The following is a 19,468-nucleotide window of genomic DNA, read 5'->3' on the forward strand; positions in this document are numbered from 1 at the left end:
AAATTAAAAACTGTTCCCGATGAAGAAAAGACAATTTAATGTTGTGATTGTTGTTTTTCAACAGAATTATGTATGCAGTGTTATAGATGTAAACCACCTTGATTAAAGGCTGCTTTCTCCTTTAGCAGATACAAGGAACGATTTTTCCTGCTCCAAATTTTAACCCTATTATGGATGCTCAGTTGCTAGGAGGAGCCCTACAGGGAATTAGTGAGTATCTTGACTGATTCTAACACACCTTTTTTTTTCAGAAAGCTCTCATAAAATAACAAGCATCAAGCAAAATAAAAACTCATAAAATTAAAAGTGTCACCATGTATCTGTTGATTCTTCAAGGCATCACAATAAGACACATTGGTGATGTCCAAATAAATCATGTATTTGCATTTACAGGAGCTAAGAGGTGATGAAGATTAATCTAAAATCGGTACCAACACTTACAGCAATGAATGCTTTCCTTGAGAAAATAAGAAAAAAAACACCAGAATTCTGTATTATGTCACTACAGTGAAGGCCAACAAATTAAAGGTTTTTAACTATAACTTCAACAATTAACTACTACCAGGGACAGTTAAGTCTTTTTAATCAGTCATCAGGGAAAAAAAAAGGAGTAGGAAGTTTAAAGACTCTATCATCTTTCACTCAGGAGCAATTTTTGCTTCCAGCCTATGTACAAAAAAAATTGTGTTCACCAAAGCATTTTTCCCTGTTCAGATTTTTGTGTTTTCCTTTTGAACATTGTTGGTATTGCTGAGGGTTAGAATATTGATTTTTTTTTTTTTACTATCTGAAACATTTTCCTCACATTGAAATTGTTTGCTGTACCAGGATTTTTATACCCCTTCGTAAGGCTGTACAGCACCAAATCTTGCATTCTGTTTTCGGTTTAATAGAAATGTGAGGACTCAGACTTAATGTCAAATGAACCACAATAAGTGTTATTGATCAAAGGGAATCTGAAGCATCTTTTTGATTAAACTGACTACAGATGAAAAGTTTTAAACATTTTGCTCAACTTGAAACAGTACTTTTAACGCAAAGTTGCTAACATGACAACTCAAGAGATGATTCTCTTCATTTAATATTGTAAATACAAGTACATTAACCTCAGTTTTAATCTATCTATCACAGTACATAGAAAAAAAGTTCTAATTTCAAGGATAACAGACAAAATAAAAAGTTCAGCTTCAGAGGAGTTTAAGTCTCCATAGCCTTTGCAGGCACTGACACCCTGACCCTGAATCTTGCACAAAACCTTCATTCTTGTGAGGAGGTTCAGTCACATATGTTGTCCCACTGATACCAGTGGTATTACACAAATTAATAAAGTTATTTTGGTTTTTAAATATCTCCTGAATTCTTCTCATTTTTTACTGCAGAGACAATAGAAATTGTACAGATTCCTGGTGACAATTATTTTCTGAAAAGTGAAAAGGAATCCTTATGCACAGAGTTTCAGTAATACCTCCATTTTGTGATGTTGATGGAAATTAATGAGACTGATGTTAAATCAGTGCCTAGCTAAAAGTTGATGTGATTGCGGCTAGATGATCCAGAAGAAAAAGAACTAAACCTGGTGTATAATAACCAAATACAGACTTTCTCTGCCAAGTTAAGAAAAAATGTATCCAGTGTCCAATTACATTTGTGTCAAAATGGAATCTGTCAGTTATAGATTATATGATAAAATCTGCCTAACAAAGCTGTAAAAGGTACAGAATGTGTATCTGGAACATACATATATATATGTGTACACCTATATAACAATGACTGGTACAAACATAAGAGACTACCCTACTCCATTCAGATACGAGCTGATCCCCACACTTACAAGCCTATTTCATCTCCGCTGCAAATGTGTCAAGTCAATTGATTTGCACTTGGAGATACATCTACGCTGTAATGTCACTAAAATGCTGAGCCATCTACAATGACCAAGTGCAACTTTTGGGATGCAAAAAAATTGTTGAATTATAAAATAATTTTCAGAATATGTTAATCGTTATCTTCTTTTTCGTAAGCAGTTAATACTGATTCATTATAGAAGTTTAGCAGTACTCTCCAGCTATTAAGCAAAAGATCATAGGTAGCCTTCAACAAAATGCCCTTGGAAATTGGTTAAAATATTGTATTCTCTAAAACTTCATCACTTATTTTATCTAGTTCCTCTGCAAATATCTTTCAGTTTTGCAACAAATGTTCTGACCACAATTTGTCATCCCCATAAGAGACCCCTAATCCTGAATTGACAATTTAATCAATATCAACAGGGCATACAAGTATACTTCCCAGGCTCAGCCACAAATTCTGCTAGTGTGCCTAGTTCTGAATAGATGAAAGCCTGTATCTGTTTTATTGATGCTTTCAAATCCATTGAGCTTGAGAGAGATGGTGATGCATCTGATAATAACAGACTACTTCAATTTTTTATGGTATTACACCAGCAAGTGAAATGCACCGAAGCACAGTAAATATAACTGATGATGGTAAATACCAGTGGGATATTCATCTGTTGATCTATTTTTTTCAAGAAATTAGGTAAATGTTCTTGAACACTAATCAATGTAAGTAAATGACTACTCTTTCTTAATTTAGAGTCTGTGTCGTATTTTCTTTACAGGTTGTGAAAAAGATGTGTTGATTGATATCCTAACGCAGCGTTGCAATTCACAGCGGCTTATGATTGCTGAGGCATACAGAGACATGTATGGCAGGGTATGACAGAGCCATTTTGTACTTCAATTACTTCTGTCTCTCCCGTCTCCTGTGTGGTTGGTCAGCCCTTCTCTCACAGTAGTCACTGGAACCAAAAGCCTGGCAGACAGCTGGCTGGCACCAACAGACTGGCATACAACTTTGCTCATGTAACTACTGATGCCTGTGATGGTTTCAAATTGTCGTTTATCTAGCAGTAGAAGTATGTCTGCCACATACAACGTTAAAAAAAAAAGGACATGGAAAGTTTCTTCTTCTACAGTTCATTCTCCTCCTCTATTGACAAAACCAGAATTTCAGGACAGACTTGTTTCTTTCTCTATGTGCTTTTGGGGATTTTTGCATTACTTTTTTCAAGTTTTTTTAAATACATCACAAAATAGTATTGTATTTGGCTTGAAATACCAAAGAAAAACAGCATACCAGCAATTACAGGTAGTTGTACCTTATTCAAGCACTGATCAATGTTCTCATCTCAAGCAGTGGCACTCTCAGACCTCATATCATGTAATCCCGTCTATACCCTAAGTACAATACTAATCTGAGTTGCTTAATGTTAAATTTATGATTCTTTGAAAGGTGTTTCAAAAAATTTGAATACATAGTAAGTTACCTTTTTTTTGTCCAAATGCATTTTATCCATATTTACTGTATACAACAAGGTAATTTTTGTTATATGAGTTCTCAAACACATACAGAGTCAGATATCCTCATTCTATTTCCAGATGTACCGCTGCTAACCAAATGCCTTTGGGAAAGTTGCAATGCCTGCATTTTCCTCAGTTACCCCAGCTACATAAGGGTGAAAATAATAGCAACACCCTTTGTAAAATCCTTGTGAAATCTAGCGATGAAAAGTGCTGTATGAAAGTAGATATTATTGGAAAGCTAAAGAAAAATGCTGTGATTAAATTGCACAGACGCACTCTTCCCCTAATAGAAGCCAGCCAAACATTTTAGGCAAAATTCAGTTTTCCTCTTTTCCTGAAGCCTGAAAAACTAATGGCCCACTGGAAAATGCCTTGAAGGTCAGTGCATGCTTGCCGTTGAATAGATCAGCGTGAATGAGGACAGGGAGTTTGCAGAAATCCTACCACACAGTCATCAGCCTTAATTAGAGTTAACTAGGGAAAGGTCATTCAAAAACTCCACACTAACTGCTGATGCTGTAGTCTGTTAGCTACCAGTCTATTAGCACTACGTGTATTCTTCTTTGGGTAGCTGAGCAGTTTTCCAGAAACAGTCTTTGAGCCACCTGTATACCAAAACACCTCACAACTGTTGACCTCTGAATATGCTGGAACACCCCCTTACTCTCCTAGAACTGGGGGAAAGAGAGAAACTGGATTTAGTCAGTGTAGTGGGTTGATTTTGTGTTTTTATTCACCTATAGGAGATCCCTGGCTTTAGTTGGACTGTTACAAAATTCAAACGCACAATATTTGTGACATTTTAGATACAGCCGTGAATGGATGAGTATGTTTTAAATAGTCCATAAAAGAACAATAACTGAATCACAGCTATCCTTACCTTGCAAACACTGTGACAATGATTGAAACATCTGTATCTGAATGATTAAAAGTGGTTTTCTATTATGAGGTATTTATTAGGTTACCATTACACATGCAAACCACACGTTCAGTGTTTATCCATGCAACGTTCCTCACTGAGTTTTAGTTTTACTTACAGAAAACTGAATCGTGTCAAGCTACCCAAAGCTGCTTGTGATAGCAAAGCTCCTAAGCCCATTCTGTTCAAGTCTTCATTTATCTCCTTAATCACTGGATGGTGCTCCTTCTCTACGCCATCCATAGCAGCTGCCTAGGTTCTTTTCACGTTTTCTCTGGAGTGTTTCAATTGGATCTATCATTTTAACAAGGGAAAACATTTAAAAACTCCGTATCATTTTTTAACTTCTGCCCTCTGACACATGAAGATGACCCAGAGATAACACTAAAGGTATCTTAATAAAGAATTGCCAATTGCCCTTCAGCAATGGTGTTATGATTTTCCATATTTAGTATTCAAAGAGAACAATTATTGACTTGCTCACCACTGATCTATTTGGATTCTCTTTTCAAATCCAAAATAATAATATAAACAAACAAATAAACAAATAAGTCCCTATGAAGCCACATCAGCTTTAAATTTATACCTGTCAGCCAAATTCAGTCAACCTGAAGTGCTACAAAGCCAGTGGCCACAGACCTAAAGATCTAGAAGAACTAAAAAAGCTGAAGAAAACCTCAGCTGTAATTTTCAAGATTTTCAATCTCTAAAACCATGAATGATAATAGAAGGAAAATGCAAGCAAACTATTTTTATATTCCAGCAATAGGCTACAGAAAATTCTGAAACTCATGGAACATCTTGTACGTACACCCACAATTTTAATTTGAATGAATCCATTAAGCACTGGGTGTAGTTTAAAGCGCAAGGGATATCAAGATACTCCCGACAGCTTTCCAAAAAACCCCACCTAGTTCTACGTTTTGCCACGTGGAAACAGGGGTCAGTAGGAATTAGCTCTGATCTAGTTCAGAGATGCAACAGGATGCTGATTTTTGTTGTCTCACCTGTGACAGCAGATATACTGAGACGGCTAATCTGGTTAGTGCTCCATGCAGTTTACTTGACTGATCCCTCAAAAGTTTGCTGTCCTGGGCAGGAACTGCCAAACAGACTGGGAGGCGTCTCGCCCTGAACTGCTGCAGTTTACACTTCAGAAGATACTTTAGCACACCTCTGTGATCGCATTCACTGGCTGCCATCTGTATTAATGGATATACTGCATTGGGCAAATGTGCCATTTGGCAGTCCCAGCTTACGACCGGTAAACTCTGCAGGATAGAGAAGACAGACAGCTAGGCAGCAACAATTATAGCCTTCTCAGTTTAATCTGTGGTAAACCTACCAGTCCAATCCTCCACCCTCTTAATTTCACTTCAGTCTGTTCAATATGGTAGCCACTACGGCCATTCATTTGACAAATACAGAGTTTGACACGTTAGGAGGAGAAATATATAAGAAAAGGAAACAAAACCCTGAACTGCTTGCTTGATTCAGACATACTGACAAGCTTTAAGATTCCTTCTTACAATTAGCCTTTGAGGATTTCTTATAGCAGAGACAATTAGGAAATGTTAATAATGACAACATAGAGTTGTCTTTTCTTATTTCTTCACTTCCTTTAGTTCTGATTGCAGGAGTAATTTTTAATTAGTATCCATTTGTATTATTAATCCGTTCTCCCACAGGCATTTTGTCAAAAGTGAAATGTCTTAATGAATTAATTTCTATTCCGTGTGTGATGTAGTGGTTGTCAAATGCATCTAATTTGCATTCACTGAAGACTGCGTATGTTTCTTCATGACAAATCCAATTTTTAATGTATATATGTCCTCCTTCATTGCTACTCTAGCTACTAATTTAATTATATTCAGATACGTATCAAAACCAAAGTACAGGCCTGAAAAAAAGGACGATCTGAAAACATAATAGTTTATATCAAGGGAACAGTTTCTGGTACTCCTTGAAATTCAGACTTAGGTCAGAACGTATCTGACAGCTGCCTAGTGCTGCACACAAAACATAAAAAAAAGGAGCATGCAAGTATCCTCTTAATCAGGAACAGCAACAGAATAACTAACAAGCTTGTGGCATTTGCAGTGTTTTGAAGGATGCTACCAGCAACGGGGAGAGTGGGGAAGAACTCTCATCCATTATTCAGCTACCTGGCAGGCAAATACTGAGACACATGTGGGGGAGGAGGGGGGTTCCTTTTTATTAATCCAGCATCTGTCAAAAGTAGTGAATTCAGTTTGAATGTAATATATATATAAATTGGAACACACGTAACCTTCTATCCAAAGCAGATATTTTTATGTACTAGGAGCAATATGGATTTTTTTTTAATTATTCACATAGTAACACTGAAAAAGGCATAAGAAATCGCCTCTATTCTATGGGATTTGACTTCCAGAGGTGCTTAGGTCCCACAGATTCACACAGAGAACACACCACGGGAAGCTACAGATGCTCTGCCATGGTATTCAGGTTTCTGAGCCTTTAAGTAGTAGTTTCACTTAAACCCCTGAATTTTCTTCTGTATTCTAATGAACCGAAAATCAACAATCCTGTGGGGCCTACTGGCTTGTGTGTCTATTGTCACCTCACCCACACTATTAGAAGAAGCAGATCCTATTTAAAAGAATGTTTTTCTTACTTAGTTTTAGCCAGAATTCATCTTCGACAGTTCATCTTTATTCATTTACGAGAAAATCACTCATACTTTTTTTAAGCTGTCTTCATAAAGTGTGACTATGAAAATAATCCTGTCTACGCATTTTCTTTTTCTTTTCAAGGATCTGATAACGGACCTAAAAGAGAATCTCTCTCATCACTTCAAAGAAGTAATGGTTGGCTTGATGTATCCACCTGCCTCCTACGATGCCCATGAGCTCTGGCATGCCTTGAAGGTACTTGTCAAATTCAGAATTGTTTAAAGTTACAGTCACCAATTACAATACTGAACATATATTAAACTGATTTTTTTGACAGTTAAATGGTTTATAAACTGCTGGAAGTTAGTACACTAGGTCATCAGAAATACAGCCCTATAGGAAGGTTATTCATTGGTGTGCTAAAACCAGCATAAATAATGTCATGTAACAAATATGACCTATTTAACACCCATGGTAAACTCAGTAATTGAAGAACTATTTATACAGGGAAATGTAAGGCCCTGATCCTACAAGCATTTGTGTACGTTACAAACAACATTAATTTGAACAGCCAGCACCATGCACTCAGCCCCCACCTCTGAAAAGACCAATGCTTCTTTAGCAGAACATGTCTTTACATAAACACTTAAAAATTACTCTGTGACAAAGCAATGATCACTCCACTTAAATTGAACTGATTGCACATTTTGACGAAAATCTCCCCTTTTCTTCCCAGGATATGAGCCTGCGCTCCTTAAACCACTGAAGTTTTGAAACAAACAAAAATATTTTTCAAAGATCACGTAATTAAATGGTGAAATTCATTCCTTCAGGGAAGTGTGGAGGCCAAAAGCACAAATCAGTTCGTAAAGAACTTCAATAAATGCCTAGCAAACAGGTCCACTGTTATTGAAAATAAACAATCCTTGCCAAATTCCTTCTCAGGAATTGACTAAATTGACAATTTCTGGAAGATGGGAAGGCATATCAGACCTCAACACTGTTTTTCTTTTCTTTACATGAATACTTGCTTCTGTCCACTGTCACAAATAAGACCCAGATTATACGACTATGAGCAAGGTGATCTATCTTCCATATTTTGAGAATCCCTTCCAAAAAAAAAAATTAACACTGTTTTATCTTGTCATTCACACACTTAAAACAATGCACTTTTTAGAACTACTGCTATATTTTTAATTATAGTTGGCATTAAAAACATTGTGAAATATCATTGGTAGCACTGGAAGCATGACTTTTATTGACAAGGTTGCCAAAATTATATATTTTTTTAAATATAGCTCAAAGTTAACCTTTCTTATAGAATTCTATCTTGATCTGGATTCATATGGCCACAGTAAAAAACAGGCCGTGTGTGTCTCCAGTCTCAGGCTCGATGTCATGCTCTGCCATTTATCCCAAATGTAAAATACTCACAAACACTACACATGTGCACATAAAAAGCAGCATACGTAGTGTATCTTCTGTCAATGCAACTTTATAAAATGAATTAAAATCCTGTAGGAAAATATAGTGATTTGTAGCACTGTATGTACAGCCATGATGCTTCCCTTAAATACCAAGTTTCACGGGAGACATTATAGACCATAACCTTCAAAAATAAATCAAAAAACCAACACAGCAGCACAACATAGCGGTTGTGCTCATATCTACTTCAGATTGCCTGAACACTTGCTGGGGATGTACGCTCAAACTTTGCATCTGATTTCTTTCAGTAAATCCTAAACTCTTACTAAAGCTCTAAAATTCTTCCCATTATGTTTCTGGTCAACTCCAGTCTTGCTTCATTCCCCACTTGCTAATGTACATGCTGCAATTCAGATTAAGCAGGAATATATTTGAAACACAGGGTTCTACTATTAATTTTAAGTCATTTTCTATTTAGACATGCAGACTGTGAAAAAGTGTACTCTGCATTGCTCCAGCACAGACTGCTGTTCTTTAGTTACTTCTGATAAGTGCAGCACTGCTTTCTTCTAAAAGCTATGGTTTCGACTAACAACATCTTTTCACATTTACTTCTTTCCACCCAGGGAGCAGACACAGAAGAAAGATGTCTAATCGACATATTAGCCTCAAGATCAAATATGGAGATTTTCCAGATGAAAGAAGCCTACTTAATGCGTAATGTTTTTTACAAGTGTACAGCAGCAGTTGTACTATGTGTGCTGTGAACAGAACTACAAAAATTACTTCTCAGTACTAACTGGCTCCCTTCCCCATCCTCTCCCACAAATATATACAAAAGGCTGAAGCAAAATGTTTAAAGTTGTAACTATGTCATATATTGCTGCCTATGGCATCTGAAATACCTGGAAGCCACATTTAAGAATTTTCAGAAACATTCACATACTTTATTCAGAAAAGTACATAAGATGTTTTACTTCAAAAAGTGCTTACTCAGGCTGGACACTCCACTCGCCTGCCTTGACAGGGCGTTTCCAAGTATCCCAGTGCTGCACAGCAGCAGCAACTGTGGTGGTGGGGCTGCACCCGTGGATGGCTGCTCTGCGTAGAACCTGCACGGGTTACTGTGGAAAAATCACCATAGAAAATGGACGAGTATTTGCACCCTATTTATTTATCTTTTGTTTGCTAATCTTCATTAGTACTATTCAGAGCATGTTCATTTGTGACTTAGATTATCTGGTTTTGGTTTAACCTAGAATATAACAATGATCTTCAACAAGACATCGATTCTGAGACCTCAGGACACTTCAGAGATACGCTCATGAACCTTGCTCAGGTACTGTGAAAACAGGTAGTATGACTGTTTAACAGGAAGTGTGGGCTGGATGAGTGGTCGGTGAAGTGGATAGAGAACTGGCTGAATGGCAGAACTCAGAGGGTTGTCATCAGCGGCGCTGAGTCTAGTTGGAGGCTGGTGACAAGTGGTGTCCCTCAGGGGTCAGTACTGGGCCCAGTCTTGTTTAACTTCTTCATCAACGACCTGGATGAAGAGTTAGAATGCACCCTCAGCAAGTTTGCTGATGACACCAAACTGGGAGGTGTGGTAGATACACCAGAAGGCTGTGCTGCCATTCAGCGTGACCTGGATACGCTGGAAAGCTGGGCACAGAGGAACCTGATGAGGTTCAACAAGGGCAAGTTCAGGGTCCTGCACCTGGGGAGGAACAACCTCATGCACCAGTACAGGCTTGGGGTGGACCTGCTGGAGAGCAGCTCTGCGGAGAGGGACCTGGGTGTCCTGGTGGACGACAGGTTAACCATGAGCCAGCAGTGTGCCCTGGCTGCCAAGAAAGCCAATGGGATCCTGGGGTGCATCAAGAAGAGTGTGGCCAGCAGGACAAGGGAGGTTCTCCTTCCCCTCTACACTGCCCTGGTGAGGCCTCATCTGGAGTACTGTGTCCAGTTCTGGGCTCCCCAGTTCAAGAAAGATGAAGAGCTACTGGAGAGAGTCCAGCGGAGGGCTACAAGGATGGTGAGGGGACTGGAGCATCTCCCCTACGAGGAGAGGTTGAGGGAACTGGGCTTGTTCAGCCTGGAGAAGGCTGCGAGGGGACCTTATAAATGCCTACAAATATCTGAAGGGTGGGTGTCAGGAGGATGGGGCCAAGCTCTTTTCAGTGGTGCCCAGTGACAGGACAAGGGGCAATGGGCACAAACTGAGGCACAGGAAGTTCCGTCTGAACATGAGGAAGAACTTCTTCCCTCTGAGGGTGACGGAGCACTGGAACAGGCTGGCTAGGGAGGTTGTGGAGTCTCCTTCTCTGGAGATATTCAAGACCCGCCTGGACAAGGTCCTGTGCAGCCTGCTGTAGGTGACCCTGCTTCGGCAGGGGGGTTGGACTAGATGACCCACAGAGGTCCCTTCCAACCCCTACTATTCTGTGATTCTGTGATTCTGTGATTCTGTGACTTACATTTCTAAAAAAATTAATAGTAACTTTTGATACTATTTGAGAAGTCTTAAATTTTAAGGTGACTGTAGTTAAAGCTAGTTCAACAGGGCTACACTTTTGAACAAGAGAGGGGGGAAAGCAGAAGCAGAAGAGAACTTGAATTCCTTCCTCTACTTTGACTTTGGCTTTCAGATGGAGTCAAAGGTGAACAGACTGTTTTACTGAGTAGGGCCCTGGATATTCAACCGCTGACCCTCTGCTCAATCCGCCTCATCTCAAAAGAAGTCTACTTGTATGTACAAATGAGATTCTCATTTTTAAAGCTCTGCTTTCTCCGCTGTTAGAATACACAGTTCACAATCCAGTCTAGGCACTATGTAAAAATGGAGATATACCCACATTTGACTATGAAAGCAAGTATTAAATAGTTCCCTGTTTTAAACATTACGTTCTTTGTGCTAGTGCACACACTAAATCACAGTGTGCTTGCACACAGGCGAACGGATTGCCGCTATTGCACCCCAACTTTTGCAGTTTTACCAATCTGTAGTTTTATGCAGCCAAGTTGGTCATCCTTGTCAGATCACGAGTTCCCATTCTCATTGTAGTCACTGTGCTCATTACCTTAAAAATCTTTTGTAAACCAGAGTAACAAATGATGACAAAAGGACTGCCAGAAGATAACAGCATACATAAAGTACATCTGTATCTTTATATAAGTGTGTCTGGGGAAAAAATGTTTCTCACAAAGATCTGAAATAGCAGCAGACTTCACTGAGGTACAGAGATAAAGAGCAGATGATTCAAATGTAGAAGCTATAAACAGGAAGCTTTTTTTTTAACGTTCGATGTTATTTCCCCCTAATAATTAAAATTCTTCCTTGCTTAAAAATGAAGAGCTACAGGTTAAGCAACCTCATTTCTCCTCATTATTAAAACCATGGGACATATTTTACTTGTCAAAAGAATAAATTCAAAATAAATTATCTGAGACTACATACTTAGTCCTTACTTTCTTAAACCATAGGTATTGATAAAGAGGCCTAAATTAAGCAACTTCTTAGCTAACAAGATCTAACTGCTATTTTTCTCAAAACAAACACGAGTTGCAGGAAATTCCAACTTTTCTCAGTCACACTGTATACTCCTGAAGATTGTTAGTTGAATCATCCGTGTTTGGATATGATCTTACATCTGAACTCACTGATATTTCACAAAAATATATCCTTTCTAGCTATAGTACCATGCAATTTACAGAAGATTAGTCTATAACATTTCAAATGCATCTTTTAGTGCTTTTTTCAGACACCCTTTTCTTTGATTTCTATTAAATCTTGGGACTGATGACACACACATCTGACTACAGATAGAAGTAAATGTGCTTCATATACAGAAAGCAATCTATTCAATCACTATAGTGTGATATTTATGGTTTCTATGTCCACACTGAGGCAGATTAGAAATTATAGGTTATAGTCCTTCCTAAAATTAACAGTTATAAATTCAGGCTCATTAATATTCTAGTACAACACACAGAGATTTTTATTCTAATTCTCTTTCTTTGGGTATTAATTGAAATATTATCATTTTGTACAATTTAAAAAATAATTATACATATTGTGGGATCCTCCAGCATACTGTGACAAGCGTAGTCACTGTTAAATGCTACTGGGGAAAGTGGGCATTTGATGCATGTAGAGTATTATTTAACTTATTTTCTTGTTTGCTTGTCTGTCTTTTTTCTGGTGTTTTCTCGTGTATGTAACTTTACGCAGTCATTCTAGCATAATTTCCTTCAAGTAATTTGTATTGTTACTAGGAATTCCACTGTGTGAAATTCTTACAATTTAATTAAAATACAAATTAACATTTTTACCATGAAAGAGCTACAAATCATTCTACCAGTTGACAGCCAATACATCATTTTAATCCTCACTTTCGCATATAGGGTAAAATGACTGTAAATTTTAAACTAAATTGCTTCAAACATGTATCATTAAGGCAGTGATTACGTGCAGCTTGAGGTTGTTAATAGTTCTACAAGCAGGCTGATTTGTATCCTTACAAGACAATTACGGGTAAAAAAGCAATTCCAAAAGTTGTGTACTCTTCTCTTTTTCTAACAACTACATAATTCAGATCTTAGTGTGTTTACTAAAGTATACCAGCTTGATTTGTGTAACTGAAAAGCTATTAAATGTATGGGAAAATTGGAAGTATTCTTCTTTGGATTATGTCTCAAAGTTGTCAAACAATTTCCTAGTCTTGGACCTTAATTTTAGACAATAATTATGAGCAAGCAAAATCTCCATTATTTGATGTGCTTACTTCTGTGGTTTGTGCAGGGAGAAAAAAAAATGAGAAAATATTCTTCTGGTAATATGCATTTTGATAAGAACTAATCAGTGAATGGCAAATGTTACTCTCATCCTTGTTTTCCCCTCATAGTTACATATTATAGTAAGCAATATAACATCCACAACACTGGAAATGATGGTGGGATGGTGGTGGTAAGGTAAAAGCTTATTTAAAATGGGACTAAAAATGGGATAGGTTTATCCCCTTCCCCCATTTTTTCCTCTCACAAGACCACTTGCCATTTCAGAGTTCTTCTACTTAGAGGAAATCAAGACATAATGTGACAACCTGAAGATACTTTCTACAGTTGCAAATTCAACCACTGACTACACTGATCCAATCTAAAAGCCCATATGTGTTATCTCAGGAAATGACACAGTTTCATATAGAGACAATTTCATTATACTATAGTCTTTCAGGATTTAACTTTTGAAGAAATATATCTTTTTTTCCCCCAGGGAACAAGGATGGAGGGATACGCAGATCCTTCTACAGCTGCTCAGGATGCAATGGTAAATATAGTCAGATGTGAGCTTCTCAAACATAAAAAAAAAGAACAAATACAAATGTTGGAAAGTGATTTAGGACTTTACTTAAAATCTTTTGCGTTTTTTTTCATTTTCTGATATATTAGATTCTATGGGAAGCATGTCAGCGGAAAACAGGCGAACACAAAAACATGCTGCAAATGATTCTCTGCAACAAGAGTTACCAGCAGTTGTGGATGGGTAATCCAGCGGTTCAGCTGTTTGAACATAGAGTGGAAAGGAAAAATCTGACTTGCTAATAGCGCCATGGTTTACATACCAAGAAGCTCAGTGTGCAGCAGGGTATCAGCCTGAAACCTAAGTGTGAACTGCTGGAGCTCTCAGACTCCCACTAATGTTAATGGGATTTTGAAGTAATGCAAAACTGAACTTTGCCTGATGACTGCAGACAGCTGTAGGGAGAACAGACAGACATCAGGATGCCTAATAACAGAGAGAAGAATGCAAGAACAAGGAAAGGCACAGGCCATGGATCCACTGAGTTTACACACGACACAACAGGATAAGGCGGATTTTTTTAAACTATTTTCTTCATTTTTTCCTAAGTAATTCTTTGCTATGAGTGGAAGCACCTTGGGAGAAGCAGTTGGAGTATTTTTAACAAACATTTGTATGTGAAAACACATCGCTGTATTGAAGCTTTTCCCCAGAAGTTTCAAAGAAGTTTTTCATGGGAGCACTTCAGGGTCCACATCTGCTCTCTTGTAACGAACACAGAGACAGACACGTAATGGGACATTTTTATTGAAAATAGATAATCAGACATATTTTCAGATTGCAAGAAATCTATGTGAGATCATCCAGATCTTCCACTGCAGTAAAGGAACCTGTTGTATCTGGTGACAAGTTTGAGATGCTTTGTGTTCTGCAGTGGAAAAATAGTCTGTTCGGTGACAAGTTTATCACTGTGCAGCCAGCTGTATTTCTTATACCAACTTCTAATGGTAGCTTAGAATGACTTTGCTGTCACAGATCAACAAATTAATTCTTCTGTCATGACTTCTGTAAGACTAGTGATGATAGGATTAACATAACGTAACACACCTGCTTACGCTCTACTCCCTTTCTGTAACAGAGATCTGAAGGCTCTGCCTGCAGTGTAGCCCCCTGTAAATTTTGCAGTAAGCAGTGAGTTCAAAATTGTCCTCCTTCCCTAAAGGAATAAGCACAACCTGTATATTTGTGTAAGTCTTGATGCCTGCATCATCCAGAGAGTGTCCATGTTTGGAGGCTGACATGTTACTCATGTCATGCCATGGCTTCTTGTCACAATCTGTGAATCTCTGAGCAGTTTTAGCCAAGCTGAGCAAGGCAGTTGCCTTAATGACATGACATTCTTCCAAGTTTTGTAAACAGATATTGCTAGATAGAGAATTTATTAAAGCTTCCAGTGAAACAGAGGCTTTGGCATATATTCATTTTATTTCAAATCATATTATATTCCTTTCTCCGTTTATACTGGAGCACCCAGAGAGAGAATATCCTAGAAGCCAGGTTTCAGGCTATTCATTTAGATTGCCTTATCTGGGGGATACAAACTTAATGAAACACTGAGAATAAATAGGGAAAAAAATAAACACAATAGTTATAGTACTGGGGGGAAGCATGAAAAAAAGGGCAAAGCTGATCATTATTAATGAACTAGAATAAAAAAAAGATTTTTTTTTTTCCCCCCTAGTTTTCCAGGAGTTCCAAAATATCTCTGGGCAAGACATAGTAGATGCCATTAACGAATGTTATGATGGATATTTTCAAGAATTACTGGTTGCAATAGGTAACGTAAAAATATTCTTTTATACTAGCAGTAATCTCTTAAAAAATATCTAGTATGGTATCTCTGATGCACCAAGAATACTATTTCTCTGATATTTTTATCTACTTTACTCTCCTGTATTCTGTAATTAAATTTTCGGAGATAATTAGAAAAGAATATTTGAACAGTTTTTCCATGCTTGTGTAAATCTGGAAATGTATATATGCAGCACTGGATTCCTGCTGAGCAGAACTAGTACCTGTTCTTTATTTGATAACAAATTTTGTGTGATCAATGCAAATAACTGCATTACCAACTGATTCTACACATATTAAATAACTGGAAAAGTTTTCAAGATTCCAGTGGTATATAAACAAGTTCCAAGCTTCATCTGCCTTTGTTTTCCATTTATAGAATAAGGATAATAACATTTCTATGAAGATGTCATGTGAGCATATTCACTGATATTTAACAAGCCCTTCGATGAAACAGCAATGAGTACCCACCCAAAACAAGTACCAGACTTTTAAAATTATAAATATAGTTAAGTTTGTGCAAACTGGTAGCTTAATTTTAAACTGTCATGGACAGCACTACCCAGCTTTATACTTCAAGGTGCCCAAAGCCAATAGAAATTATTTTATAACGATCTTATGTTTCCCCGTTGCATCTCTTCTCTCCTAGTTCTCTGTGTGCGTGACAAGCCTTCCTACTTTGCCTACAGGCTTTATAATGCAATTCACGTAAGTAGTTTTTCTTCTTCACATTTCATAAAAAGCAGCTTCCCTATTTTTTTGTTTGCTTGATTATTCTTAAACAAGTACTTACAAATCAGCCTGTTCAATCTTTAAGGTGTGATTGCGTGTTTTAAAAATGTAGGTGCCTACATAAATTTCAGAGCAGTAGTGCCGAAGCAACAGTTAGGATTTAACAGTGACAGTAAAGGGTGAAATATTTAGATTCCTTAAAAAAATATCTGTCTGGTAACTTTGTCAATTTTTTAATTTAAAATCTTTCTTTTCTATGGATTGTATCTCCCCCTGCTGTGCAGAACTCAATGTGCACTCTTCTTACTACGCAGTTTTTGTCTCTAGAGATTTAGTAAGCCTCACCAACAACTAAAACATAAATTAATGATACAAAAAACCAAATGGCCACATTTTCTTGTAGGGCTGCATGTATATACGCAGGTTCTTTTCTCTTTGTGTGTAAGTGCTAACATACTAAAACAAATCAGTGCCAAGAAGAAATGTGGGTAAATGTAAAGAAACACCTACAAATTCTTCCTAGCAGAGGCCACTGAAGACATTTTTTTTTGTTTTTCATTCATTACTGAAAATACCGAGGCATTATGTTATACAAAAAATAAAGTATAATCTTTTAAGCTTAATATTTTAAGTGTAATCTTTAGAAGATGGTCATAAAAGCCAGCCACAGGTAAAACGTGATGTATTATCTTAAAGCAGAATGGCAAATACAGGATTCATGTCAGGACTATTGAACAAAACTTTTCAGCAACACTTCAGCAGGGCCCCAGTATCCTCTTCCAGATGCTGCCACTAGTGCTGTCCCCTGTTTCAGCTAAACCAGCAGCAGTGGCAGCAAAGAACCAAGGAAAATCCCAGGGGACTGAGAGTAAGAGGCAGTATTTTGTCTGAGTGAAGATTCTGGCACACAACATGAAAACGGTTTGCTGAAAGTACCAGGAAATACCAGCTGTCAGGAAAAGTGACGTTTCTCAAAGGTCCTGTATCAAGACCACTTTTCAAGTTAAAATCTCATTTTTAAGAAATACCACATAAATAGTTTCCTTCTGTATTACAGTCAGATGATGTATGTGAGGCAGGAAAAAGGTTTTAATGATTAAGAATAAACATCTGCATTTTTAAAATTAATATTTTACTCTGTTTTCTCAAGTTTTTTTAATGAACAGATAATTCTCAAAAGAAATGCAAGAATTTAAGTGTCTGTTTTTGCAGTCATGTCCAGATTATACCAAAAGCTTTTTATATGTCCATTTATAATACAATATAATAAAATCCACCCAGGGTTCTAATGCTTGAAATCACAAACCATAATGGTTTATAAGACAGATTTTAATCTAGCCAACAAACAGGTATAAATTCTCTATATGCAGCTTTTTAACATATCTAATTACTTGGTTTTTGGAAAACAAGGTTTCAGTATCAATGGCTAGTTGATAAAATTATGACTTAGATTTAAGCAATCTAAACTGGTCATCAGTCATTCCAACCCTAAATCTGGTTTGATTTCTTTTATGGCCACTAGATGTCTTCATTCTCCACACAATTACAATATGAAAAATTACTTCGCAACAGTTAAAACACCACATAGCTGAATACAAGCTATGTAAATTCTAAATCAATGGTTAAAACTCTTGCTGAATTCACGTTCAGCAGCAGCTGTTGTGAAATAGATTACTGACTTCAACACAGTTTGAATGGACTCCACGACAGCCACAACCGCTACCTACAAACTGAATACCTAAGACTACTGAAAAAGTTCATCAGGCTTTTCTTTTTAAAAATTTCAGTGCATGGTTAAAACACTGATATGTGGAGAAACTCGTTATTCAGTAACATGAATTCTGTTATCTGAGTATGTGAAAACTCTGTAGGATAAAACCTTTCAATGCTCAGACTCCTTTAAAATTGAGGATATCTTTACCGGTAGCCTAATTAATTGGTTTATCTATTAAACATTAATATGAGCACATACAGATAGCCAAACGTATATTGTCAAACTGTCAAGTTTCCTCTTATCTTCTTTTCTTTTTAGGACTTTGGGTTTCACAATAAAACAGTTATAAGGATCCTCATTTCCAGGAGTGAGATTGACTTGATGAATATACGACAGCGATACAAAGAGAGATATGGGAAATCACTCTTTCATGACATTAAAGTAAGTTTTTATACACTTTTGCATATATTCAGCACTGGCACCACACAGACTGTGCCAAGCCCTATCAGAAAAATACAGAGGGTTAATCTCTATTCAGTCACTTGGGTTTCTTTTTCAGTGCCTCAGTCTGACTTCAGCAAGCAAGCAGTGAATTCTCAGCTCACTCCCATTGTATGTGATTTTGTCTCTCCCCAGCAGCAAGAGGAGGATATAAACAGAGCAGGACAGTGTATGCTGAAGAATAGTTTGTGTGAACAGTGTCTACACTAATTGATACCATCTTCTTTCACACTGTCCTGCAAGTTTAGGCTGATACCACTTCTGTGCAAAACTGAGATAAGAATCTGGCTTTATCCTTGCACTTAGGTAGTATCAACCTTCAGACAAACTATTCCTCTTGTACTCTGTACCTTAAAACAAAACTCTGACGCTGTTTAACTGTATAAAAATTACTCTTGCTAAGACACTCTAGCTTTTTTATGCTGCTGCAATCCAACTGTAAGATGTGCAGTAACTGTAAGAAATTGCTCGTGATTTTTTGGTATTGAATTTGAGAAGTATTAAACAAGTTTGATCCAGCCTTTCAAAGGCAGATTGTTTCTAGGTGCCCAAGCAATCAAAGCCCAAGGTATGTGACATTAAAAAAAAAACTTGCCCTAGAACCCTTATGAAAACACTGTAATATTTTACAAAACCTTACAACATCAGTCTAGTCCTTGTCGCACACCAAGAGAAGAAAAAACAAGAAAATGTATAGTCACTGAAATGTTGGGGTTTTTTCTTGCAGCATTTTGCTTCGGGGCATTATGAGAGTGCTTTACTTGCTATCTGTGCCGGTGATGCTGAAGATTATTAAGCATGAAGACAACGAACTTTGAAGTTTGTGTAAATCTATTTTAAATAGAAAGTGAAGCTATACACAATACATTAACTGTAAGAGATCCCTATTCTACACAAAAGAAAAGAAAAATCAGTGCTACAGATTTGCTAATATTAAATCTTTCTTGAGACAGGAAAAATGTTGGCAGGAACATGGTTTTATCCCTAGCTCTAATTAATATTTCTGTT

The 19,468-nt window shown here is 37.2% G+C and overlaps 1 protein-coding gene across 1 annotated transcript; it reads left to right on the forward strand.

Annotated features, from left to right (window-relative positions):
• The first annotated feature begins 131 nt into the window (after positions 1–131).
• On the forward strand, positions 132–19,256 carry ANXA10 (annexin A10). The gene is made up of 11 exons (XM_009940470.2): positions 132–210; positions 2,621–2,715; positions 7,080–7,193; positions 8,990–9,080; positions 9,623–9,702; positions 13,636–13,689; positions 13,812–13,905; positions 15,404–15,499; positions 16,163–16,221; positions 18,278–18,400; positions 19,188–19,256. The coding sequence occupies exons 1-11, from the start codon at positions 171–173 to the stop codon at positions 19,254–19,256; spliced, it is 915 nt and encodes a 304-aa protein (XP_009938772.2). The 5' UTR covers positions 132–170.
• Positions 19,257–19,468: the final 212 nt, after the last annotated feature.

Source organism: Opisthocomus hoazin, chromosome 5 (assembly GCF_030867145.1).
Source record: "Opisthocomus hoazin isolate bOpiHoa1 chromosome 5, bOpiHoa1.hap1, whole genome shotgun sequence".
NCBI lineage: Eukaryota > Metazoa > Chordata > Aves > Opisthocomiformes > Opisthocomidae > Opisthocomus > Opisthocomus hoazin.

What these genes read in the sequence shown, in the direction of transcription:
- ANXA10 (XM_009940470.2), top strand. Translation starts at nt 171, where the DNA reads ATGGATGCTCAGTTGCTAGGAGGAGCCCTACAGGGAATTA. An exon ending in AGAATTACTGGTTGCAATAG is followed by an intron (nt 15,500 to 16,162) that starts GTAACGTAAAAA and finishes CTTCTCTCCTAG; the next exon opens with TTCTCTGTGTGCGTGACAAG. An exon ending in GGCTTTATAATGCAATTCAC is followed by an intron (nt 16,222 to 18,277) that starts GTAAGTAGTTTT and finishes TTTTCTTTTTAG; the next exon opens with GACTTTGGGTTTCACAATAA.